Here is a 27,500-nt window from a genome sequence, read left to right as displayed (position 1 = left end):
TGTTTCAAACTGACTCTGGTTGAAAATAAAATTTAGAATTTGAATCAAGAGTCAAAATCATAAAACTGCAATCTTCTGCAGTTTGAATCCTTAATGAAATTTTCACATTGTTATGTTAACTTTAATTATAAAACATAGATTCGAGCTAACGCTCTATCTAAATTTTGAGTTCTAATTTCTAGACTGAATTCTGCATTTCAAACCTAAAATCAATATCTGAATATAAATTCCGGATAAGCATTCTTATTAATTATGAAATAAAATGCGAAATTTGTATCAGAAATCTCTTAATTGAATTCTGAATTTAAGGTTTTCGTTTTCGATATGTTTTTTTCATTATTAATTCATAAAACCATCATGAAACTTATTTATACTTCAATTCTGTATAAGAATTGACTAAAAACTTCAGATCCAGATCTTAAACATGGTTTGAATTTCAAGCTTTGAAATTGGAAAATCCTTTTTATTTTAGTCTGAAACGCAAATCCAGGCTATATTTTCTTAAATTTTTCTTAAATTCTGGCGAATATCCAGGGATATTTCAGATTTATTCCATAAAAATCGAGAAGAACTCTCGAACACTTGAAAACTGTTTTTTTTTTATCGAAACACAACATCCAATTGAGAATCCTTGATTAGGCTTTCAAAAAATCGTTCAAGTTTATTTTAACAAAATTTGTTAAAACAGATGTTCTGAACGCAAAATCTAGAATTCTAATGACTCAAATAGAACTTTTGTTTTATTTTGCAAATAAAGTGAAAAAAAATCTGGGCAATCTGGCTAGCTTACTCTAACTTTATTGAATTCAATATACGGAACTAAATTATTATCAACAAGTAGGAATATTTTAAAAGACTAAAAGTAAAATTGTAAAGCTGCTATGACATTTTGAGGTTTTGGAATTAGTTCTAAATCGATATTTTTACTCTTAACTCGGTTTAGTCGTTCGTCAAAATTTGATTAGGCTTTAAGAACATTTCACTTGGCATTTTAGGCCTCCTTTTCCTACGGCCATGACTGGGCTAGTAGGGGAGATGAGGGCATAATGGGCACCTTAAGGAAAATGCTTATTTAACCATAGAGAACAGCTGTAATATGTGAATTACATCATTGTTTCGTGTTCCGACACTCAAATAGTCTATTGTCTAATTGGATGAAACTTGAAAAAGTAGATAAAAACGTTTAAAGATGCATTTTAAAAAATTTTGCCGAAAGCTGAAAACCAGTCACTGTAGAGGCATAATGAGAAACCCCCCGATGCAGTATGAGCACCATTAATGAAGGCATAATGAGCATTTTCTGCCGGGAATCTAGCAGCGAATTCGACTCGATGAAGTCAATTGAGTAATAGAGCTACAGCTCAACTTGTATCGTTTGACGATTTGGCCTATTGGTTAGATGTCGGAGAGATAATCAGTAGGCTCGAGTTCGATTCCTGGTGGAGGTGATTTTTTTTTCTTCATTTATTATTTATGATCATGATTGCACTAAACGGTGAGGCGTAGATTCATCAAACAAAGCAAAAACAAAATAATCTAGGTCTGTTTGTAGAATTCAAAGAATTAACACATGTTCATACATTATGTTTCTGGTGTTTTGTTTGACGGATGATGCTTTGATGCTATTAGCCGTGTAATGTAACAATAAAAAAAAATCAATCATGAATGGTATGTGCAAAAAAAAATCCCCTCGAACAGGAATCGAACTCGAGTCTACTAATTACCTCTCCGACATCTAACCAATAGGCCAAATCGTCAGACGATACAAGTTAAGCTGTAGCTCTATTATTCAGTTGACTTCATCGAGTTGAATTCGCTGCTAGATTCTCCGGCAGAAAATGCTCAATATGCCTTCATTGAAAGTGCTCTGTTCGCCTCTAGTGAACAAATTAAAGTAAAAACGCATTTTACAATTGATTAAAGTGAAAAATCAAAAATTTTATGATGCTGAAAATTTAGAAACAATGTGTAGATCATGTTGCAGTGCGTACATTTCAGATCAAGATGATTTAAAGGTCATAAAAGCTTATTTGGTGGTGCTCAAAAATTATAATATTTTCGTCACTTGAGAACCTAGCTGGTTATTATTTAATATTTCTGTAAATATGAAAAGGATATTTCTTTTTTGGTGAAAAATTAATACTATAGGTAGTACGAAACAAGTCCTCATGAAAATTTGTTTAAGAAAATACGTACTTATGTAGAAAAATGGACTTCTCATTATGCCTCGGGTGCTCGTTATGCCCTCATCTCCCCTACCCTTTATTGGACCTAGATCTAAAATGCCAGTTGAAATTTAGTACTTTTGCTTGTACACAATTGATTCGAAAAAAAACCTTAGACATGTTTAATTCTTTTATGAAATATTTACTATAATTTATGTGGAGTTAAATAACTAAAAATATGATAATTTAATTTATGTTAATAAGTTTTTAGGTCAGTGTTTTTTAAAATAAACCCGAAAAGATGAGATATTAACCATCTTTTCTTCTATTTTTCTATGGTACAGTAGACTGAGTCGGTTTGGAGTAATCTTTGAATTTCTGAAACCCTGGTTTAAAGAACCCACCAAGGCTTCGTCTTGGTCCAAAACCATCCATGATTTTTTGTAGAATTTTTAGTAACGTTAAAATGAGTAAATATTATTGTTTATCAATGCGAAAAATCAATGTCTAATAAGATACGAAGTTACGGTCTTGGACAAAGTAGTTCAGCGAAAAATTTACTTAAGAAATTTTGTAAATTGGCACAAAAACTATCAGCTGGCTCGGTTCCACAGAAGAAACAAAATTAATGTTGATTTTTTAGTACAAAATATTCAATTTTCCCATACAAACCTAAAAGTTCAAACTTACTCATGTAAACGTTACTTAAAAATTCTACAAAAAAATCATGGATGAGTGTTGGACCATGATGAAGTTTTTTAGAACCCAGGGGTTGAGAAATTCAAAAATTACCTCAAATCGACTCAGTCTAAAGCTACAGGTATTTGAAAAACGTTCCTTAAGTTTTCTTTGCGAGATTATTTAAAGAATTGCTAATCATGAAATTTGTAAAAAAAACAATAATTGACTATATTTCAACAGTTTTAAATAGGCATTTTTCGTGATCTAAATATACAAGAAAATGATCAGTCGATGCTTAGATTTGAAAATAGAGCCTATTAGCTTATGAAAGTGACTGAAAAAAATAACGTTTTTAACCCTCCAAAGCTGTTCGGGTCAATATGACCCGAAGCGCTCATTTCAAACATCTTTACATCATTCCGATATACTGAAGAACTGTAAATTTTAACAGACCAAGTATGTTCTATGAAAATGATGATCAAATTAACGACAAAAAACTAAAATTATTGTTTTGAAAATCGGTTCATTGGGAAATGAAATACAGCTATGCAAAGTCAAAACTGAAAGTCGTTTTTTAAAAGTTAGATTTTTTTCTACCGGAAGATCTTAGATAGCGGTCAAAACTTTCATTGGACCCCAACATGTCTATACAATGTCGGATAGATGGATTCTTATCAATTTCAAACATCAATGAAACACTTAAATACATTAAAGCTGTCAAAAGTTATGAGTATTTTAAAAATAAAATTGATTTTTCGGACTTTTTTCATTTTAAACCAGTTTATGATAATCTGGAAAAACATATCGACTTTGTTTTTAAATGTTGAGTAATTAGAATAATTTACCTACACAATGAATATAATATCATCAAAATCGGTTAATATTTATAGCCAGGAGAACGAAATCAAACCACAACTTAAATTTCCTCGAAACGGATATTTAGCGAACGGCTTTGGAAGGTTAAAATGCTATTTTTTCAGCTATTATGTGTAAAATTTCTCTGATCCATGGAAAATCTGAAAAATCTTACATTTAACACGTGCCAGAAAATTCTGAATTCAACTCTCAAGATTCAGGAATTCCCGTTTTTTATAACTACCACAATTTTCTGTGAGGATTTGTTTTTATTTATAGATCATAGGTGGCCTTATTTTGAAGCTAGCGAACATCAGAAATTGAATTTTCTATAGGCGGTTTGCTGTCCACTAGCTTCAAAATAAGGCAATTTCAGAGGAAATCTTAGCGATATATGGTTAAGTTAAAACAAAATTCTCTTAATTTTATCGTTTTAGTTTAATATTTTATTTTAATCACCTTTAGAAACTGTCGTGTGATTAGATAAAACAATGAAACTGATCGAATCATAATATTCCAAACAATTTAAAAAAGTGGGGTAAACTATACCTACATACTAAATTTTTTATTTACATAATTTACCGTCAATAATTAATTTAAATCCTTATACTTCTTTTAAATAACTCTTCTAGGTTAAAATGACGTTTTTTGAATGAAGGACTTTTGGATCACAGTTATGCAAATTTGATTTATTCATGATTCACTTATGAGGTTTAAGCAGTTAAACAATCTGTTAAATATTTTTGTAAAATCTTTAAAAATCTATATATATAAAAAGTAATTTCCGTTTGTTTGTTCGTTTGTATGTTTGTCTTCAATAGGCTCAGCCACCTTAAGAGCTAGAGAGCTGAAATTTGGCATGGGTGCTCATTAGGACCAGGAATGATGAAAAATGTTTTTAGATTTTCGGATGACCCTTTTTGAAGGCGGTCGTCCATACAACAACGGTTTTATTCCCCCGAACCAAAAGTCATGGCACCCATTTTCTGAACCGACTTTCGTTTCCGTTCGTTTCGTTGGCGGGATTATTTTCACCATCAACATGGGTAGGCTATTAGAAACGACCATCCAGAGCTCACATGTACTGGATAGCAAATCGAAGCTTGCTGAGCATGAAAAATTTGAAAGTGAAAATTTTGGCGGGTGCATTTTGTACCTTCTACTGTTCAAAGCACATGCTACCGGTACGAGATATTTGGATACAATTTTAAGCCTACATTTTGATTGAAAAATACAACTAGCCTGTTAGGAATATATTGACTAGAATAGTAGTGGCTTTCAAAGTGCTCTTTACCGCCGCGGGGGGCTTTGAGGGTCAACAATTTTTATATTTTTGGAATTCCTCATAGAGAAAGAAAAAATTATTAGATTCAGAGTTTATGTAGTTGAAAACATGCAAAGTGAGTTTTCAACATGCTCAACAAAATCATGCATATTGAAAAGTGGGATAATCTTCAACAGATATTTTCATTAGATAAGGGATGGAAAAGATAAAAAAGCAGTAAAATCTTTTTAAGATAAAACTATAAGGCCAAATATATTCAAGCTTCCTAAGAAACGATGTTTGTCAATATTAAGTTTTCAATATCTTAGTCATCTTGCCGTTTTTATACATCGGATTGGGTTGAAAATTGGCACATAGGGGTTATTTGGGACAAAAAATTGAATTCACTTATTCAAATTAAAGTCAGGGGTCGTCCATATTAACTATTCACTGTTTTTGTGATATTGTCGTTATTATACATCTATTTAGATGAAAATTGGTACACGAGAGTTTTGAGGGACGATCAATCGATTTCAGGTATTGAATTCAGCGTAAGGGGCCGGCAATGGGGTCGTCCATACTAACCTTACAATATTTTTGAAATATCGTCATTTTTAAACATCGGATTGGGATGAAAATTTGCACACGGTAGTTTTCAGAGACGGACAATCGACTTCAGATATCAAAGATTGTATAAGAGGTTTAAGTTTTTGGCAATAATTGAGTTGTTATGCGACGATCGACTCGAAATTTTGACACAGGGTTTTTTTTGGCACGGGCAATCAATTCCTGATTCCAAATGAAGTAGCAGACGACAGAAGAGGTGTTCGTTCAATATTTTTGCAATTATAACTTAACAATTAATTCGGAAATGCATCTGGAAAATATTTGGCTATTGACATTCATACAAACTGTTCATAACATATTCCAAGCTGAAAGCGAAACGGAGTTCGTATGGGGACAGCTAGTATTTTATAAATAAATGAGTAAAGAAGTTCTGTTGAAATATTGAATAGAATAGAATTGAATTGAATAGAAAATGTTTCTAGAAGCTTGATGTAGTCGGACCTTAGAAAATCTTTCTCATCGATATTCTGAGATTTGAAAACATTCTGCGTAAAACGTGTGAATATCTCATTATTTTATTTTGGCTGCATTTTTTATAAAAATGCTTAAGATGGCAGAGTAGAAAACAACCTTTCTAAAATTGGGAGAAAATGAAAGAAAACATTTTTAAAAGTAAATTTTTCGCTGAAACTCGAGTGTAAATCGAGAATGTATATTAGACCGCTGCGAGCTTTGTATGAACAATTTAAATTTATACATTTTAACTCCTTCCATAACCTTTTTTGGTTCTGTTGTGGTATGAGCCTACTTGGTTGAATGATTCAACTGAATCAAAGCAATCGAAAGATTCCTTTTAATTCAACCACAATTAATTGGTTGAATTAAAAGGAATCTTTTGATTGCTTTGATTCAGCTTTTTGATTGTTTTTACTGCACAAAAAGCAATACAAATTTTGGAAGCGGTTCATTCAGTTCTGAATAAGTGCAACGAGTTTTAATTTTGTATGGTAATTTGTATGGCATAACAAAATTATTCATTCAAAAATCGCCAGAGATTTACTGAAAATTTCAAAAAAATATATCTTTAAAATTTAAATATTTCTTAACTCTTGCGGTACATTTCATGTGAACAAACCTTAAACCTAACTGCTATTTTAAAAACTGTTTAACCGTAGGATGAAAATGAAAAATTGCAAAAAACTGCTTTGCATAGCCAATGAATTTGTTGACTTGTTTTACCTCGAAAAAAACATTTCTTGAAATTTGTGAAAGCTCTAAACAGCAAATCCTGCCATTTTTACATAAATTTCATTGATTTTTTTATTTTGAAAAGGTTTCTTCCATACAAATTTCCATACAAAATTGAAACGCGTTGAGCTAATTCAGAAATCAACCAAATCTTTTCAAATTTTACACTGATGCTTGGTGACCCGAAACACATCGAAAAATCATATGGGAGCAAAATTCATTCAGCGGTCTAATGTACAGATTGCCGTTAGTTTTATTTGCAGTTTTTTTCTCAAACTGAGTGTCTGATTTTTTTTCTATTTTTTATCGACAAGTTTCGATTGATTTCGCCTCGAGCGAACCAGATGCATCTCCCAGCCGTCCGGAGATGTTTGTTTGATGGATTAGCTGTTTGAAAAACATTTAACAGCTTCTCACATGGCCCATTGTTGCGGCAACTTTATTTGTCAAGTTTGTCACCTTAAGTTGTTAGTACACCATACATCAGTATTAGGCGGTGAAGTTCGAGAATCTACAGAATCGTACAATCAATGCGACCATCATTTGATATCTCAGTTTTCCGTACTATTGTTCAGCTGTTTGAACTTTTTTGCTCCGTCTTGAATGGAACAAATCATTGCCAATTCATCCCATATCGTCTTCAACCAAAGTGTCAGTTGCAGTGACCGTTTTTTTTGTTGTTGGTTTAGCTGCCTGCAACTTTGTCTAGTGCGATTTGTATGTTCAGATGTCAGGTATCGCTCGCTACATTCGTTAAACATGCCACGGATGAACTCATCTGCATATGAATGCATGTTAGCTCGCACGGCGCGGTCCAGTTGCGTAATCTTCCGCATTAATCTTCGACACATAAGTCCAATAAAGGTGTTTCTTCGCCGGCTGTCATCCGGACAAAAATGGTCGCTCCTCATTGAGTGATTAATTACATTAGTTTACAGCATTTTTGAACTAATGGGCTGAAGATCATTCTGAATGTGGGCGCTGAACCCGAAATGGATATTCAAAAAAAATCTTAGTAGAACAGTTTTTGAGATATGCTCTAAATATGAAATTTGGGAAAAATAAAAAATATATTTGTACTGCATTTTCTGCTGAATAACTTTGTCGAAAACCTTAATTTTGTATCTGATTAGGTAAAATAGTTATTAGCATATTAACAGGGGTTTGTCTTTTGGAATAGATAAACAATAAATTCAGTTGCCATCACTGCTGGGTGCCTAACGAGGTATTGCAAATCTTCTTTTCATGCAATGCTTTGCGAAGCACAAGCAGTGATGTCAATTAAATTCATTGTTCATCAATGTAAAAAGACATACCTCTGTTAAACAGCTTATAACTTTTTGGCCTAATAAGATACAAAGTTAAGATCTTCGACAAAGTTGTTCAGCAGAATATTTCCTTTGGAAAAATTATAAATTGGCACAAAAACCAGGCTCGGCTGCACAGAAGAAACAAACATCATGTTGATTTTTGAGTACAATCTATTCAATTTTCCCATATAAACCTAAATGATAAAATTTATTCATGTAAACGTTACTTAAAAATTCTGCAAAAAATCATGGATGAGTTCTGAACCAAAACTATGCCTTTTAGACCTCAGGTTTTGAGAAATTCAAAAATGACTTAAAATCGACTCAGTCTATCGGTTATTGCATGGTTCGAATTCTTATAGGTATTGAATATCACATGTGAATTGTTGTAATTTCTATCCTAGAAATAAACCTAAACTACCTTCAGACTTTCAATACGCCTAAAATTATGTAATACATTGAATCAACCCTACATCAACAATGATTTATAACAGCAAAATCTGTGCAATTGAAGCTCTGCATAAAAGCCAAAAAGTTTTCACGTTTGCATGCAATTCGCAACTTTCTTTAGGTTTGTACATTAGGATGTTTCAGTAACCGAATATAATCTGGAAGATTTTCTTTCAAATATGAGTCAAATTTTACTTATAAGTTCGGTTCAAAAACCTTTGAGGAAATATGATTACTATAATTTTTTCTCTCTAATTTTTAAAAATTAATCTAATTTTCAAATTTTGGGTAATTGCACCACCCAAAGAGGTGTGTTTGCCCCGAGCCAATAATCATCAATCTTCAATTACGTTATTGTAAGGAAATTATAGTCCTCACACTCCTACGCCCAGATGAATAAATAACTTGTCGCGAAACACAAAACGCTGCTCGCGAGACATCGAGAGTGCGAGTGTGACCCAGATATTTATGGAAAAATGAAGATGTTTACCCGCTAGATGGACGGAAATCGCGAGCTGCCTGCCTCCCCTCGAAACCATCTGTGGTCTCGCGAGAAGACGAAATATGGCGATAAAATGCCATAAAATGCAAATAAATATGTCCCCAGCCCGATCCGGTGTTTGTGGTGATTATTATGCAGTTTCTGCTTTCGCTTTGCCGCAATTTCGTCGTGCGAGTAACGTGTCTGGAATTTGAGTTTCTACTTTGGAACCTACCTCAACCAAAACTGGCATTGCGAAAAAGACATTTATATCAAATTATATCAAATTTTTCCGATTGGACTTGAGTCACTAAAGCAACTTATTTAAAACTGTTTCTCCTTTTCTCTTTGCAGCAAAAATACATCTGGACCAGCGGTCGGCTGTGTGACTTCAAGGGCTGTGATCGACCGGATTTGCAGCCGGTCCAGGTGAACGGATGGTTCTGGACCGCCGAGCTCCAGAAGCTGGCCCCGAGCAACGTGCGCAACCAGAACGATTGGTCCGAAAATGGCGGCATCGGCAAGGCCCAACCGGACAACCGGGAACTGATCCAGGGCGGAGCCCCCGAGAACTGTCTGGCCATCCTGAACAACTTCTACAACGATGGCGTCCACTGGCACGACGTTGCCTGCCACCACGTGAAGCCTTGGGTGTGCGAGGAAAACGACGCCTTGCTCAAGTACGTCAAGTACACCAACCCCAATTTGCGCATCTAAGAAGCAGCCGGATTGTAGTCTATACTCTTCAATTCCTAACCTTTCAAACGTTCTTATTTTCACCAATTCTATTGTTTTTCACCCTTCAAATCGTACCGTTACGCACTTAAGAAAACAGATACCTACCGAATAAGTTAGCCCCATAAGATACGATTTTAGATGTTAGGACTCGATAGATACTTTGACTCGTATTTGAGTGCACTACCGACTGACTGACTGTCCCACGATAAGTTCGGACCCATTAGAATCAAAACGAATTGACGCGTAGTGGTTAAATCAGAAAGAAGTGAATGATAGGTAACCGTTTTTTTTTTCGATATTTATTGAATAAAAATATTAAAGCCCACCAAACTGTTGTGTTTTACTCTTGCTAACTCTCTTCAATATGGACACACCAATAGAAGTTCCTCGAACTCACTCAATAGTACACCCATAAAAGAGGTTGCAAACATCCAATGCTTATGGAGCGAATCCTTGTGCCGAAAATGCACTGAAAAGTGTGCTGTACACATTATGGAAAATAGGCAATGGAGTGGTATGCCGCAAAAACACTCATGTTGGTTGAGGATTTTGTCCTCTTCTTCAGGATCATTTGACAGGATCTGTCGAAGGTTGTCGGCAAGGTCACAGTCCATGCGGGCTTGCTGGTATATGGGACATTCCGTGAGGCTGTGTTTGATGGTGATGGTTATGCTGCAAGCAGGGCAGATGGGAAGGTCCTCTTTACCCATGAGATCGCCATGGGTCAATCTTGTGTGTCGTATTCGAGTTAAGGCTCTCCGCTCGAAGAAAGAGTTCCGGTCGTTCCATGCATAGGTGCAGTTTTTGACCTCCCTCAGCTTGTTTTCGGTGGTGTTGTTCCAGGTGTGTGTTCAAGAGAAAAGCAGGTGGTTTTTAAGCCAGTGGGCGGCATCTGAGGGAGGGATGGGCATGTTTGGGGGTTCAAGTTGACCACCGTTGGAAGCTATTCGATCTGCTGCTTCGTTGTCGGGAATCCAGCACAATGTTATTTTCTTCGCAGCTGCTATGTTGGAAAGGGCAATGATCCATGGGTGTTAGTTGTGGGCTGCCTGGACAGCTCTCAGCACGCTTGCAGAGTCGGAGAAGATGACTGCGCCGGTAAACGGGCAGAGGTCTTGGGCTGCTTTTAGGATGGCGAAAGCTTCAGAGCTGAAAACGGAGCACTTGGGTGGTATAGCAAGGACCATACTGTCGCACAGTGGGGCAGGACCTATGAAAGCTTGGCCAAAACCCCTTTTTGTAAATTTCAAAAATTCATCATAAATTTATGCTTTTCAGAAACTGGACATTACACCGATCACAAATCTGTGAAACAAAACTTAAAATTCGATGTTTCATACAATTATTCACGTAGGTGAAGTTGAGGTATGATGCTGTTGGATTTTATCGCAAAAACAAAAAAATATTTTCAATACTCCACTAAAATTTCATTTCTTGAAGAAATAAAAAAAATTTAACACGTATGTGTTAAGAATAATATGAAATTTATTTATTTGAGGTTGAAGAACTGAAAAAAAAATCGTAATTTTTTTACGAGCATAAACGTATAATGTTAAAAAATTATGAATTTTCATCATATTGGGACATCTGGAAATCATGTTACCCCACGTTACCCCACTCTCATTTCTACTCGACCATTTAAATGGAAGTCTCAGCTATCCAACAAAACAAAAAGTAGTTGCCACTTTTTGCCTATTCAAAAGTTATTCACGTTTTGGTGAAACATGTTTTTGGACAATTATCGTACTTGTGGAATTGATTTTGATAATGGTTTTTGCTAGAAAAATTTGAACTCAATCGAATTTGAAATTTTAAAATTTAATTTTTTTCTAAATTTATTTTCCTCTTAGTATGATAATACTTCATCGGTTTTTAAAAGTTATATTTATCTACAGACAAGCAGATCAGATTTTTTGGAATATGAACTTTCTATAACCTTCTCAAATCCTTTTCGGTCAGATGTTTAGTACCTATCTGTTATTCAAAAAAATTTTCTGTAAAATGTAGAGATTTTAAAGTTTTACTCAAAAATAAAATATAAATTTTCACACACTGAATGTTTGGATATTTAAAAAAAACAATGCACCCATGTTTTTTGCTGTCATATTGAGTAACAGCCTACTTGATCTATTTGCTACTTATATAAGGTACCAATATGAGTTTATGGCTTTATTATCTGAACTTATTTGTTCTATTACCACTGATCACACTGACATGACCCTTAGAATAAAATTCTGTTCATATTTTTCATATTTAATTTGTATAGAAGCATTCGTTTCATAGATGGAATGAGTTTTGAGCCATCATAATGAACGATTTGTCGTACCCCGAAATCCTCAGAGGTCAAATTCGGTTAAATTTGGTTCAATTTGCTTGTTTGTTCCTTGTCAGGTTCCTACCAGTTGTTAGATCTTTTGTGGTTGCTTAGTTAGTTTTTTTAATTTTGGTACCATTTCTATGAAATTTTCTCCTTCCAGAAAAGAGATTGGTCTCAAACTAGCGTTAAAATAACATGCATTTCTTTCTTGACAAATTTGGGTCCATTTTCATTATTTATTCAAGAGTTTTGTAGATATTCAGGTAACATTTGTATGGGGACCCCCATTCTTGTGAGGGGAGGGATCTTAGAGCATCATTTAACTTATTAACGGTCCTAAAAACCCTTACATGATCATTTTCACGCCGATCGACTGAGTAGCTTTCAAGTTGATAAGGAAAATCTGCTGAAATCAAATTTTGCAACACCCAGATGAAAAAAAACTACATCAAATTAAAGATTTCGATCAGATGAACAACTTTTCAGAAGACTTCAAACCAGTAGGATTTCATTTAAAAAAGTTATGAGGTTTTGACCACCGGTTGGTCAGGTCTGCCCCACTGTGTGTCGGTAGTGCTGAATATGCCACAGCCAAAACGGTCGTCAGGGCACTTGGAACTATCAGTGAAGAACTAGGGTATTTGCTTGTATTTTCGGCATAATTGATGAATTGGAGCTTATCATTCACCAAGACTCCAAGAATGCGGGATGCGTGAACAATGAGGATAACTTTATTGCCCATTATAAGTGGGGGAAGTTTGTTAGGCTTCTTCTTCCTGCTACTAAGATGCATGAGTTTTGACTTTTCTGGAGCGAAACCCATTGAAGGTGCCCAGTTGTCTACCCTGCCTACGGTCAATCGTAGTTGCTTTCTGGATAGTTCTGCGTAAGGAGACACGGATATCAGGGTTATGTCGTCGGCGTAGGCCAGAACATTGACGTCCTCTGGAACTACATCAAAGAGTGATACGTCACAATAAGAAACAGCGTTGGGGCCAATACAGAGCCTTGGGTGGGACACACCGTTTGCTATGGTGTGTGAGGATGATAGCTTGCCATCGATGTAGACTCTAGCTTTACGTTCAGTCAGGAAGCTGCGGATGAAATATCTCATTCTGCCCAGAACACCCCCTTGTTTTAGCCTGGACTAAATTTGATGACGGGATACCCGGTCAAAGGCCTTAGAGAAGTCCAAACATAAGCACCCCACCTGTTATCGATGGCGTCGGCAACGAGATTTTAAATGAGTTGAGGTGGTCGTCGTTAGAGCATCCAGGGCGAAAGCCAAACTGTCTTGTGTCGAGGAGGTTGTTGGACTTGAGAAAAGAGACTAGACGTCGTTTAACCAGGCGTTCAAGAATCTTTCCTTTTCAGTCCAAGAGGGTGATAGGACGGAGACTGTTAATGAGGTGAAGGTCTTTATGGGGTTTGGAAATTGATATGATTGGGCCTTCTTTGCACTGCGTATGGATTTCGCCGACGTTCCAGATACCGTTAAGTATTTCCAGGAACAGAATCTTGCCGATTAGTGGGAGTTGTTTCAAAGGGGGATAACCAATCTCGTTTTGACCAGCGGAACGTCCTTTGACCTTACTAAGGACGATGTCAAGTTCTTGTTAGGTGAAATCGTGTTACATATGAATATTCTTTGTTTATTTGATTTATTTGATACGATACGAGCGCAATCGCAAACGTTATTTTTCTTTAACACATTCCCTCATCAAAGATTACGGAGCGTGTATACACGAAACAAGTATAAAATTAAAAGTTGCTATCAAAAAACCGAAAAACACGGAAACAAAACACGGTGCAAAAAATTAGCACTGCAGGAAAAATGTTCAATCAGATCTCGGGCAAGTATTGAACAAACTCAGATTAGACATGTGTCAAAATTCCAACGTCGAAAAATTGGAAACAAATGACAAAAGAAAACAAAAAAAAAGGTCCACTGAATGATTGGCAGCATTGAACTCTTCTTTGCACTTCCGGGACACAACGTAAAAGTGAAGTGAAGAGCAACCTTTTCCGAAAGTGGCACGTGTGGGACGAACCAACAGAGGTGTTCCGCTGGTTGGCAAGAGGCCGATTGATTCCTGAAACGGAGAGGCGCCGACGTCCGCCAGTGTCTCCAACTGATCGCCAAAAAATCCGGTCGATACATAACCGGGAGCTGACGAGGCACGAGAAAAGACTCCGTGTACCTTAAACGGCGTGTCAGCCGGTTCAAAAACCCAGAAGCCGCCAGGAAAGAGGCCAAAGATCAAGATCCACTAAAGGGGTCAGACGTGTGCTGTAAGTACAACAACAAAAAATCGAAAAAGAAGAAGTTCATTCCTGACCAAATTTCTTGTTCCGACAGGACCCCTTTTTTCAATACCGTTTTGATCGCAGCAGTTGGTAGGTGGTCCTAAGACGGTTCCCCGGAACCACTGCCGATTCAGGAAACCCCGAGCATCACGTCGGTTTATTGCCACCTTCGGCACCAGCTGGTCCAAGAACGGTTCTCCGGAACCACTGCCGATTTGGAAAACCCGAGGTACGAGGTCGGCCTTGGCGGAAGGCACCGATCGTTCCTTCAGCATCGGCTTTCGCAACATTTTATCACGCCTTTTTGTCGCCTGTAGAGCGTTTTTTTGGGGGCGAATTGCATCGGATCATCGGTTGTTTTTCTGCTGAATCAGCAGTTTTTTTTATTCGGTTTCCCTGGTGCGAATGTCGGTCAGTGGTCTTAGATAAGTCCCACGAAAACCACTTCGGCCTTGAGAACCAGTGCGTGACTCACTGTTGGTGGTCGTAATAGCACAAAATTTTGTACGAGCCACGAGGCAAAATAGTTCCGGTTACAATAAAGAACTCCCAGCGAGTAGCAGCATTCTGGGTGGACTCATCAGCACGGCAGGAGGAAAGTTCGGGTCTATACGCCCGCCGAAATTTGGTCAGCGGATGACAAGGGCGAGGAGGCGCAACAGGAACAGGCATGTGCCCAAGAGGAAATGTTCACTGCTCAAGAAGACCCAATCCCGGGCTCCAGCAACAAACCACGTAAGTCGCTTTTTACGTATTTCTTATGGAGGGTGAGCTAAATGGGTAATTTATGAATTTTGCAATCAATCGCTGAGATTGCACTGGATATATGTTTGCGAATATTTACATTATTGATTGTGGCATTAGACCACATGCGAGCCGGCACAAGATTGTCACAATCGGAGTTGTAATCGTTGTTTGAACCAGTACCAAAGTCGATAGTGTTTTCGTTGTTAGGATTTGGGTCCTCTACGGACCCCTCCTCCAGACGGAGGAGAAGTGTGTGCAGAAGGATTCAGCGTGCAACGCAGGGTCGTTAGAGTATTGTTCACCCAGCAACAGATGGAAACGGCTGGTGCGATTGGAGCCATTCCGGCGCTTGATTTTATCCCAAACTTAGGCGGATGGAGTTTGGGGATTGATTTCCTCCACAAAATCCCTCCAACTATTTCTTTTTGTGGTTTTAACGGCAGCCATAGCGGCAGATCGTGCAGCTTTGAACTCTCTAGAGCGAAAATTTTTAGGGGGTGAACGGCTCTTTTACCTGGTACCCCAGTGGTCCGCGGAATGTACAGAGAGGCTGTGTTAAAGAGTAGCCTAGTGAAGGAATCATAAGTGAAGTGGGAATTACTTTTCGAATTGGTATCCAAACCAGGGTTGGAATTATGAATCCTATTCGATTCGAGTTACCCGTTTCGAGTTGAACTCGAATCGAATTAGCATCAGTATTACGAATCTCGTTCGAGTTCTAAATTTTCACGTACACACTAAGATTGCATTTATCCCGCTCGGGACCATGATTCTCCGTATCACAGGAACACTGCTCAATTTAAACGAAGTTCGAATGAGAACTCACCCGAATCGCGGGACGTCTCATCTCTTCTGAAATCCGAGACAAATTTGCTACGAGAGCACAGGAACTCTGACCAACCCCGTGAACTCAGGACAGTGTTCTCCTGAATCGCTGTAGACACATTTCTTGTCAAATCTCCCATCTCTTTCTATCTTGTTTAAAAAAAACAACCGGATTTCTGTTTCTTTCTCACCAGTGCACAAAATAAAAACCCGCCAAAGGGTTCAGTTTGCCATTTTTCCTTGCGGTATCTGTTCGTTGCTGTTAATCAGAAATAGTGAACTCAAAGTGAAAATTTTCGTTGACTGCATGGTTGGGTCGGCATATTCGGGTGCAAGATTTTTCAACGCGTTTGCTGGCATGGACCGGATAAGGATAAGGTTCTCACGGCGCATCGGTAAGTTTCGATGTCAGGCGGCGTTTTACTTAAAGTAATAGAAATCTTTTCTATTTGTTTTTCAGATTGACAGTCTTGTCTGTATAATAGTGAAAATACCACCTTACAAAATAGGACAAATGAAAAAAAAAATTGCAAAATGTGAGAAATAAATTTAAATACTTTAAACAATCATTGTGTTTTTTTTTTGTTTTTATGGGAAAATAAAAAATTTAGAACCAGGGGAAAACGAAAGCTAATTTCACTACAAACCACAGGAGGAACACGTTTCGAGCCCGTAGGAACATTTCAAATCTCCTGCAAATTACAGGAGAAAACCGTTTCGATCCTACAGGCGAGTTTTACAGTTGTTTTCCTGAGCGGTTTTTCTGTCCTGAAGTCGTCCTGTAATTTCAGCTGTTGAAAATACAGGACGAAATCGTTCCGATCACAGGAGAAAAGATTAAGTGTGTACTAGATTTCGAGTAAATCGGGTAGTAGATCATCTCGAAATGTTCCATTCGAATCGAGATCGGTAATGCCGAAGTTGGTCGAATCGAACGAAACTCGATTGTTTCGAGTTCCATAATCCCGCCCCAGCCTCTTCGTATTCAGCCTCTTCGTATTTCCACCGAGGTCATGCGGCTACTCGGAGGGTGGAATGCTCGAGTGAGACAACGATTGGGATGTGGTCACTACCGTGAGTGTCTTCCAGAACTGTCCAGGAGAATTTCTGGCTGATATTGCAGGATACTAAAAAAACTTAGGTTCAAGGCAGACGTATTCCCTGTAGAGGGGTCAGTTCTTGTGGGTCATGAGTTTGTTCATAATGTCCAAATTGTTGGTGGAGCAGAAATTTTCAATGAACGCTCTTTTCGGCTGGTTTGAGAGCACCCCAAGCTGATGGAGTGTGTATTCAAGTCACCCAATATTAGGACAGATCGGGAGAGTTGTTCTAGGAGTTCTTCAAATTTTTTGGGTGTATTCATTCAGTGGTTTCACGGCGGGTATGTAGAGCAAGACTATGGTGATGTTTATGGGTGATTTGAGTTGGACGCTGACTGCATTTAGTGGGGAGTTGATTGATACTATTGTGTATGGGTACCCGTTTTTAACAGCTAAACCAGACCCTTGCCCATGGTTGGAGCTCAAATGGAGAGAATAGCCTTTAATAAGTTTGGAGCAATATGGTTTTGATGAGTGAGTGTTTCTTGTAAGGCAAGTACAATGGGGAGATTTTTTTAGTGAGAAGTTCCAATTCAGCTTTACGGGCTCTCAGACCTCGTAAATTCCATTGTAAGGCAAGACATATTTTTCTTCTAGGCGTAGGAGTTGTGGTGATACTTGAGACCAGTGAGGTAGTACTTGTGGAGTTGTTATTATTGGGTGGGGATTGGTTCACTTGAGCGGCAATGGGTGGAGCCATTTTTAATAATGGTTGAAAGATTTTGTTACTCACCGATCTGGGAAGAAGGTTGGGGCTAGTTGTCGCTTCGGGATTTCCTGTTGCAGGCCGATTGCGGTCCATTCGGTGGGAGAGGTTTTTTTTCTTTTTCAGATCTATCGATGTTGGGCTATGGTTTTTTGATGATTCACGGTTTCTGTTCCGTTTTGGGCGTGTTTGAAGCGGAGCTGGTTTCAGATGTCACGGTGGCATCGGAATCCGACGTATCTTCTTCTGTTTCCATCGTTGATCTGAACCTTTCTCGTTGTTGGTTTAGCAGGGCCATAAATTGAGCAGCTTGGTGTTCTAGCTGTTTGATTCGGTGATATTTTTCATCGTTGAGGGTGGTAGTTTTGGCGGTTTCCAGACGGAGCTGGCATTTCTGGACGCAGCGCAACAGGACTGGTACTCCTTGGTGGCGGCATCTCGGGAAATTCCCAAGCCGAAGCGGATTCCGACACGGAGGCACTTCGGAGTCTTGGGGCATTTTTGGTGTGGTCCAGGGTCACCACAGACCAGGCAGACTTCGACTAGTTGGCATCGCAGTTTTGTGTGTCCATATTTGCCACATTTGGGTCACACCATTGGTCGGGCATAGTACGGTCTTGTGGGAAATCGGTCGTAAGTCGTAACTAGAGATGTACCGAATATTCGGTTGGCCGAATATTCGGCGCCGAATACCGCCAAAAAACCGTTAAGCCGAATATTCGGTTCACCGAATAGTTGAGCTAAGTATTCGGCCGAATAGACCGAATAGGCCGAATATCTACTACAGACTCTATCCAGGATGTCCAGATATTGTTTAAAACTTTCCTTTTTTTGTCAGATTATTTGTTAAATCAAATAAAAAACTCAAATTTCTCTTTAAAAAGTTCTAGATTTTGTGTTTAATAACGATTTTTCAAAAATTTCAAAATAAACATAAATTTTGCCCTTTTTAATAATTTTTTCTTCAAGAATCATCCTATTTTGAAGATATGTTGCGCAAGTTCGACCTTCATCTAATTCAATATCAAAGAAGCAAATGCAAATAGCTTGGCCCCTGTTTCGACATGTTTTGTCTCATATTTCACAGGAACGCAATCTCTTTGGGGATGAACGCCCTAGAAGCCGACTAGTCATCTGATGTCTTTTCAGTTATTGGTGACATTTTAAAATCAGAAAGACTCTACTTAAAAACATCTTGTAATACATCATTCGATAATATCATCTGGTTGAAAATAATCGACTAAAACCTGAGGGGCATTAATATGCAAGAAATTTAAAGCATTGAAATGATCGGTTGAGTTTTTTTCATTAAAAACTCAACAGGATATTCGACCGAATATTCAGCCGAATATTCGGCCGAATATTCGGCCGAATAGTTGAAAAGGTCAATATTCGGTATTCGGCCGTTCGCCGAATACCACTATTCGGTACATCTCTAGTCGTAACCAAAGAAAACGTGGGTGGGTGGGACGGTTTCTTTAATGGAGAGAACCATAGTGTTGGTTGGTTCTTCTTTTCCATAAACTTTTTTCAGGAAGCGATAGACTCGGGTAATACCTTGATCCGCCAGCTCCTCGATGAGATCCTTTTCGGACATACCGGAAACTTCCCGGCAGGAAACAACACATTGAGTGGTGTTCAGAGTTAGATGGGAGATGATGGAAGCGGGGATTCCATCAATGAGTTGGTTGATGCGGGTTAGTTTGGTGGCTTGCTCCTGGCTGCGGACCTTCAGCAGGTAACTGGCTCCGCCTTCGTTTGGATTAACATCATCGATTCGACCAACGGCTTTTGTTGTTCCTACCAGGGCGTCCGTCAAGGAGCCCCACGATGGATTTCCATCCACTGACAGCAGCAAACTTATCGATGAAACTCAATCAAAGCAATAACACGCGGCGAAGAAGAAAACTGAAATTTCCTTCGTATGTGATGTCCGTGATAGAGACACACGGCACGCAAAACGAAATTACTTTATAAAACAATCCAAAAAACACCTCTTATCTCGGTGACGCGACGTTTCGACTGAGGAACGTTTTTTCCGGGAATTAAACATCAAGGTCATTCTTCCCCCAAAGGACTGAGGAACGGCGACAAACGCGCTGGTCGGATGCTGCTCGCTGATTGGCAGAAGACTCTCCTCTCTTCTCTCGCGTCCTGCTTCTAACATCAGTCGACTGGTCGGTCCGAACCAGGATTATGGATTATTAACCAGCAATGGTTAGTATGAAACTTCGTAAAAAAAGCCTAATGAGGAAGCAAAAATTGTAAAAATTAATGTCTGACTATTAGAGTTATTAGTAATAGTTAACAGCACTAGTGAACTCGGTGAACCAAACGAGTGACCGCGTGCCTTTTGTGTTTGTTTTTGTCCAGGCAGCCAAAAAAGTTCGGAGCTGTTCGGCAAGAAAATCGACGATAAAAAAACTCCCAAGCAACGTCCACAACGTAATTCGGATGAATTGGGTAAATTACCTGTTATATAAGTGTAAGATGTGGAACTTATATATATTTTTCCAGCAGATTTTCAAGTAAAAGGGAATTGTCTCCGTAGACGAAAAACTTCTTATTAGAATTTAAAGAAAGACTGTATATTACAACTGGTACCCTAAAATACATCTGCGTACCCCCGATGGTCAAGACGATGATGAAGGCATGAGAGAGAAGAGCGTACACGATCGACACCGAGAGATGGGCAACAACATGGCGAGAGATGGTCACCGAGCGATGGGATACGAGAGACGGGCAGCGAGAGAACCAACACCAGGCATTACCACCACAGCAGCAACCGATGGCAACAACAATACCACCCCCTACCCCCGGGAAACCACCCCAATAACACCCTAATCCGACGGCGATCGGATCAACCCGGCCTGCTCAATAGTTCAATTTGAGCTGGCCCTCCAGTACTGAATAAGAAAGCACCAAGCAATCAAGCCACCCAAATTTTGTACCTTTTAAGAATGTTTTATGTTAGTTAAATATATGATGTAGTTAAGTCGAATAAATGTATTGTCATTAGCGTCGCGTTTTGTTTAAATCTCCGTCTTGTTATTGTGCGTCCGGAACGTCCAGTACGAAATTAGTAGGAAGTTGAGAACGTGGCCTACAACATCTAATCCATCCTACAACGGATTCAACCCCAAGGAACCAAGGCGTAGCCCACACCCAACATTGGTCACCCAGGCAAGGCGTCCGACACCATACAGTCCACTCCAATCACCGGATATCGAAGCAAGGTACTTACCCAACAAAGACTATATAGTATTTCGCATGGTCATCAAGACAGTTCAAAGTCTAAAATAACGGTTAAATTTGTACTTTTACGAAATTGATCCATTTTTTACACAGAACTTCGGCGTGCTTTAACACTCCTCTCCCACTGGATGCATCATGATTTCCTGAATTTGAACGTGAGGTGGCGTCCCAATGGCGTAGAGCACCGCACTAGACACATCTGCCGCATCCAACATGGGTAGATCACTCTGGTTCAGATATTCTTCCGGGACGATTTCCGTTCGCACCCATCCCGGGCTAATACTCTGAAATGTGAATAAATTAAAATAAATTAAAATTTGAATGACTGATTATTGGAGTCAATTCTAAACGCTCACCGTGACTTTGACCTTCGTTCCGGCCGTTCGAAGCTCGTGCCGCATAACTTCGGTGATGGCCGTAACTGCGTACTTACTAGCCGGGTAAAGATTCATCTGCGAAAACGGTATAATGTAATGGCCGGAAGTGCTGTTGATGTGTACTATGTGCCCGTCAACGTTCCGTTTCTTCATCGACTGGAAAGCTTCTCGACTGCACAAGACCAACCCCATTACGTTGGTGTCCATAAGTTCACGCAACATCTGGGTGTTGTTAGCATCCACGATGTTCGTATCCCGCAGGACACCGGCGCTATTAACTAGCACGTCAACTCCGCCGAAAGTTTCCTCGATCCATTTAAAACTGCCGAGAATGTCTTCCTCTTTAGACACATCACACTTCAACGCGTGCAATCGATCTCGAGCTTCTGCTGGCAACTGATCCTTCAACGCTTCGATACGCTCAACCCGTCGAGCTAAGCCCACACAAATCATCCCAGCCTTGGCGAAATCTTTGGCGATGGCGGCACCTATTCCGGAACTTGCCCCAGTAACAACAGCTACGCGACCTATCCAACGGTCCATTTTTAAATCTCAAGAACACTCAACCAACACCCTAGCTGCTACCTAGCGCGATGAGCTTAGAACTGATGATCCGCTTAGCGTTGGATGTTGGTTTTTAAGTCGTTGAGAACGAGTTACTGCTAACCGGTGTCTTTTTTTTTTTTTGTTAAGTTCAACCAACTGATTTCCAAGGGTGAAAGTACCGACTGTCTCCTGTAGTACCGGATTTCTTTATTTGAAAAAAAAAAAAAGACAAAACAATGTGTTTCTACATTTTATTCTGAATCTTCTTTGGTGTTGAGTTAATTGTTCAAATTGACATTAAAAAATTTATAAACTTTTTCATAAGCATCATATGAACTTTTACCATAACTCCTGAGTCATATCGTTAATTTGGCATAATTTGGAACGAGTCCTTAAACAACGTTTTTGTGTTCAGTCTAATTCGTTTGATTGTTTTTGTATTTTTTGATTGATTTTATCAAACAAATAGAGAAACTGTTCCATAGAAAGAATTTAATAGGTCGTTTTCAGGTTTCTTATATATTTTTGAAATTTAGTATCTAATAATTTAGTTTCGGCTTGAAAAGGTTTGGGTACGTTATTTTAGGACAACCTTATAAAAAACTGATAAGAACAAATTATAATCACTGAACAGCAGTTTGGGTCGCGTGATGTTCTCGTATGTTTGTTGTTCCGGCTAGCTCTCGAGAGTATTTATTTACTTTCACTTTTGTAAAGAAACAGAAATCACATCACAAAAATAACAAAAATGACAAAAATAAAAATTAAGCCAAAGAATAAAAAGACAAAAATGACAAAAATGACCAAAATGACAAAAATGACAAAAATGACAAAAATTACAAAAATGACAAAAATGACAAAAATGATAAAAATGACAAAAATTACAAAAATTACAAAAATGGCAAAAACGTCAAAAACGCCAAAAATGCCAAAAATGGCAAAAATGACAAAAATGACAAAAATTACAAAAATGACAAAAATGACAAAAATGACAAAAATGACAAAAATGACAAAAATAACAAAAATGACAAAAAATTACAAAAATGACAAAAATGACATAAATGACAAAAATGACCTAATTCACAAAAATTACAAAAATTAAAAAAAATGACAAAAATCACAAAAATTACAAAAATTACAAAAATTAAAAAAATGACAAAAATCACAAAAATTACAAAAATTACAAAAATTACAAAAATTACAAAAATTACAAAAATGACAAAAATTACAAAAATTACAAAAATTACAAAAATTGCAAAAATTACAAAAATTACAAAAATTACAAAAATTACAAAAATTTCAAAAATTACAAAAATTACAAAAATTACGAAAATTACAAACATTACAAAAATTACAAATATTACAAAAATTACAAAATTTACAAAATTTACAAAAATTACAAAAATTACAAAAATTACAAAAATTACAAAAATTACAAAAATTACAAAAATTACAAAAATTACAAAAATTACAAAAATTACAAAAATTACAAAAATTACAAAAATTACAAAATTACAAAAATTAAAAAAAATTACAAAAATTACAAAAATTACAAAAATAACAAAAAATAACAAAAATTACAAAAATTACAAAAATTACAAAAATAACAAAAATTACAAAAATTACAAAAATTACAAAAATTACAAAAATTACAAAAATTACAAAACTTACAAAAATTACAAAAATTACAAAAATTACAAAAAATTACAAAAATTACAAAAATGACAAAAATGACAAAAATGACAAAAATGACAAAAATGACAAAAATGACAAAAATGACAAAAATGACAAAAATGACAAAAATGACAAAAATGACAAAAATGACAAAAATGACAAAAATGACAAAAATGACAAAAATTACAAAAATTACAAAAATTACAAAAATTACAAAAATTACAAAAATTACAAAAATTACAAAAATTACAAAAATTACAAAAATTACAAAAATTACAAAAATTACAAAAATTACAAAAATTAAAAAAAATTACAAAAATTACAAAAATTACAAAAATAACAAAAAATAACAAAAATTACAAAAATGACAAAAATGACAAAAATAACAAAAATTACAAAAATTACAAAAATTACAAAAATTACAAAAATTACAAAAATTACAAAAATTACAAAAATTACAAAAATTGCAAAAATTACAAAAATGACAAAAATGACAAAAATGACAAAAATGACAAAAATGACAAAAATGACAAAAATGACAAAAATGACAAAAATGACAAAAATGACAAAAATGACAAAAATGACAAAAATGACAAAAATGACAAAAATGACAAAAATGACAAAAATGACAAAAATGACAAAAATGACAAAAATGACAAAAATGACAAAAATTACAAAAATTACAAAAATGACAAAAATGACAAAAATGACAAAAATGACAAAAATGACAAAAATGACAAAAATGACAAAAATGACAAAAATGACAAAAATGACAAAAATGACAAAAATGACAAAAATGACAAAAATGACAAAAATGATAAAAATGACAAAAATGACAAAAATGGCAAAAATGACAAAAATGACAAAAATGACAAAAATGACAAAAATGACAAAAATAACAAAAATGACAAAAATAACAAAAATAACAAAAATAATAAAAATGACAAAAATGACAAAAATGACAAAAATGACAAAAATTACAAAAATTACAAAAATTACAAAAATTACAAAAAATTACAAAAATTACAAAAATTACAAAAATTACAAAAATTACAAAAATTACAAAAATTACAAATATAACAAAAATTACAAAAATGACAAAAATGACAAAAATGACAAAAATGACAAAAATGACAAAAATGACAAAAATGACAAAAATGACAAAAATGACAAAAATGACAAAAATGACAAAAATGACAAAAATGACAAAAATGACCTAATTCACAAAAATGACAAAAATGACAAAAATGACAAAAATGACAAAAATGACAAAAATGACAAAAATGACAAAAATGACAAAAATGACAAAAATGACAAAAATGACAAAAATGACAAAAATGACAAAAATGACAAAAATGACAAAAATGACAAAAATGACAAAAATGACAAAAATGACAAAAATGACAAAAATGACAAAAATGACAAAAATGACAAAAATGACAAAAATGACAAAAATGACAAAAATGACAAAAATGACAAAAATGACAAAAATGACAAAAATGACAAAAATGACAAAAATGACAAAAATGACAAAAATGACAAAAATGACAAAAATGACAAAAATGACAAAAATGACAAAAATGACAAAAATGACAAAAATGACAAAAATGACAAAAATGACAAAAATGACAAAAATGACAAAAATGACAAAAATGACAAAAATGACAAAAATGACAAAAATGACAAAAATGACAAAAATGACAAAAATGACAAAAATGACAAAAATGACAAAAATGACAAAAATGACAAAAATGACAAAAATGACAAAAATGACAAAAATGACAAAAATGACAAAAATGACAAAAATGACAAAAATGACAAAAATGACAAAAATGACAAAAATGACAAAAATGACAAAAATGACAAAAATGACAAAAATGACAAAAATGACAAAAATGACAAAAATGACAAAAATGACAAAAATGACAAAAATGACAAAAATGACAAAAATGACAAAAATGACAAAAATGACAAAAATGACAAAAATGACAAAAATGACAAAAATGACAAAAATGACAAAAATGACAAAAATGACAAAAATGACAAAAATGACAAAAATGACAAAAATGACAAAAATGACAAAAATGACAAAAATGACAAAAATGACAAAAATGACAAAAATGACAAAAATGACAAAAATGACAAAAATGACAAAAATGACAAAAATGACAAAAATGACAAAAATGACAAAAATTACAAAAATTACAAAAATTACAAAAATTACAAAAATTACAAAAATTACAAAAATTACAAAAATTACAAAAATTACAAAAATTACAAAAATTACAAAAATTACAAAAATTACAAAAATTACAAAAATTACAAAAATTACAAAAATTACAAAAATTACAAAAATTACAAAAATTACAAAAATTACAAAAATTATAAAAATTACAAAAATTACAAAAATTACAAAAATTACAAAAATGACAAAAATTACAAAAATTACAAAAATTACAAAAATTACAAAAATTACAAAAATTACAAAAATTACAAAAATTACAAAAATTACAAAAATTACAAAAATGACAAAAATGACAAAAATGACAAAAATGACAAAAATGACAAAAATGACAAAAATGACAAAAATGACAAAAATGACAAAAATGACAAAAATGACAAAAAAATGACAAAAATGACAAAAATGACAAAAATGACAAAAATGACAAAAATGACAAAAATGACAAAAAATGACAAAATGACAAAAATGACAAAAATGACAAAAATGACAAAAATGACAAAAATGACAAAAATGACAAAAATGACAAAAATGACAAAAATGACAAAAATGACAAAAATGACAAAAATGACAAAAATGACAAAAATGACAAAATGACAAAAATGACAAAAATGACAAAAATGACAAAAATGACAAAAATGACAAAAATGACAAAAATGACAAAAATGACAAAAATGACAAAAATGACAAAAATGACAAAAATGACAAAAATGACAAAAATGACAAAAATGACAAAAATGACAAAAATGACAAAAATGACAAAAATGACAAAAATGACAAAATGACAAAAATGACAAAAATGACAAAAATGACAAAAATGACAAAAATGACAAAAATGACAAAAATGACAAAATGACAAAAATGACAAAAATGACAAAAATGACAAAAATGACAAAAATGACAAAATGACAAAAATGACAAAAATGACAAAAATGACAAAAATGACAAAATGACAAAAATGACAAAAATGACAAAAATGACAAAAATGACAAAAATGACAAAAATGACAAAAATGACAAAAATGACAAAAAATGACAAAAATGACAAAAATGAACAAAAATGACAAAAATGACAAAAATGACAAAAATGACAAAAATGACAAAAATGACAAAAATGACAAAAATGACAAAAATGACAAAAATGACAAAAATGACAAAAATGACAAAAATGACAAAAATGACAAAAATGACAAAAATGACAAAAATGACAAAAATGACAAAAATGACAAAAATGACAAAAATGACAAAAATGACAAAAATGACAAAAATGACAAAAATGACAAAAATGACAAAAATGACAAAAATGACAAAAATGACAAAAATGACAAAAATGACAAAAATGACAAAAATGACAAAATGACAAAAATGACAAAAATGACAAAAATGACAAAAATGACAAAAATGACAAAAATGACAAAAATGACAAAAATGACAAAAATGACAAAAATGACAAAAATGACAAAAATGACAAAAATGACAAAAATGACAAAAATGACAAAAATGACAAAAATGACAAAAATGACAAAAATGACAAAATGACAAAATGACAAAAATGACAAAAATGACAAAAATGACAAAACTGACAAAAATGACAAAAATGACAAAAATGACACAAAATGGACAAAAATGACAAAAATGACAAAAATGAC

At 35.1% G+C, this 27,500-nt stretch overlaps 2 protein-coding genes across 2 annotated transcripts in view; one reads left to right on the top strand and one right to left on the bottom strand.

The window, feature by feature from the left end:
• Positions 1-10,089, top strand: part of LOC129758549 (uncharacterized) — a 32,711-nt gene extending 22,622 nt beyond the window's left edge. Inside the window, exon 4 of the mRNA XM_055756074.1 lies at positions 9,376-10,089. Coding sequence (XP_055612049.1) covers positions 9,376-9,738 — 363 coding nt within the window. The 3' untranslated portion in view covers positions 9,739-10,089. The remainder of the gene's footprint in view (positions 1-9,375) is intronic.
• A 10,992-nt stretch (positions 10,090-21,081) lies between these two features.
• LOC129758543 (farnesol dehydrogenase-like) lies at positions 21,082-21,988 on the bottom strand. Its single transcript, XM_055756067.1, has 2 exons — positions 21,373-21,988; positions 21,082-21,300 (listed from the first exon to the last, which is right to left on the bottom strand). The coding sequence occupies exons 1-2, from the start codon at positions 21,934-21,936 to the stop codon at positions 21,124-21,126; spliced, it is 741 nt and encodes a 246-aa protein (XP_055612042.1). The 5' UTR covers positions 21,937-21,988; the 3' UTR covers positions 21,082-21,123.
• Between the last annotated feature and the right edge of the window lie 5,512 nt (positions 21,989-27,500).

This window comes from Uranotaenia lowii, chromosome 3, assembly GCF_029784155.1.
Source record: "Uranotaenia lowii strain MFRU-FL chromosome 3, ASM2978415v1, whole genome shotgun sequence".
NCBI lineage: Eukaryota > Metazoa > Arthropoda > Insecta > Diptera > Culicidae > Uranotaenia > Uranotaenia lowii.
The sequence above is the reverse complement of the archived record's forward strand: the minus strand, read 5'-3'. Positions and strand labels throughout refer to the sequence as shown.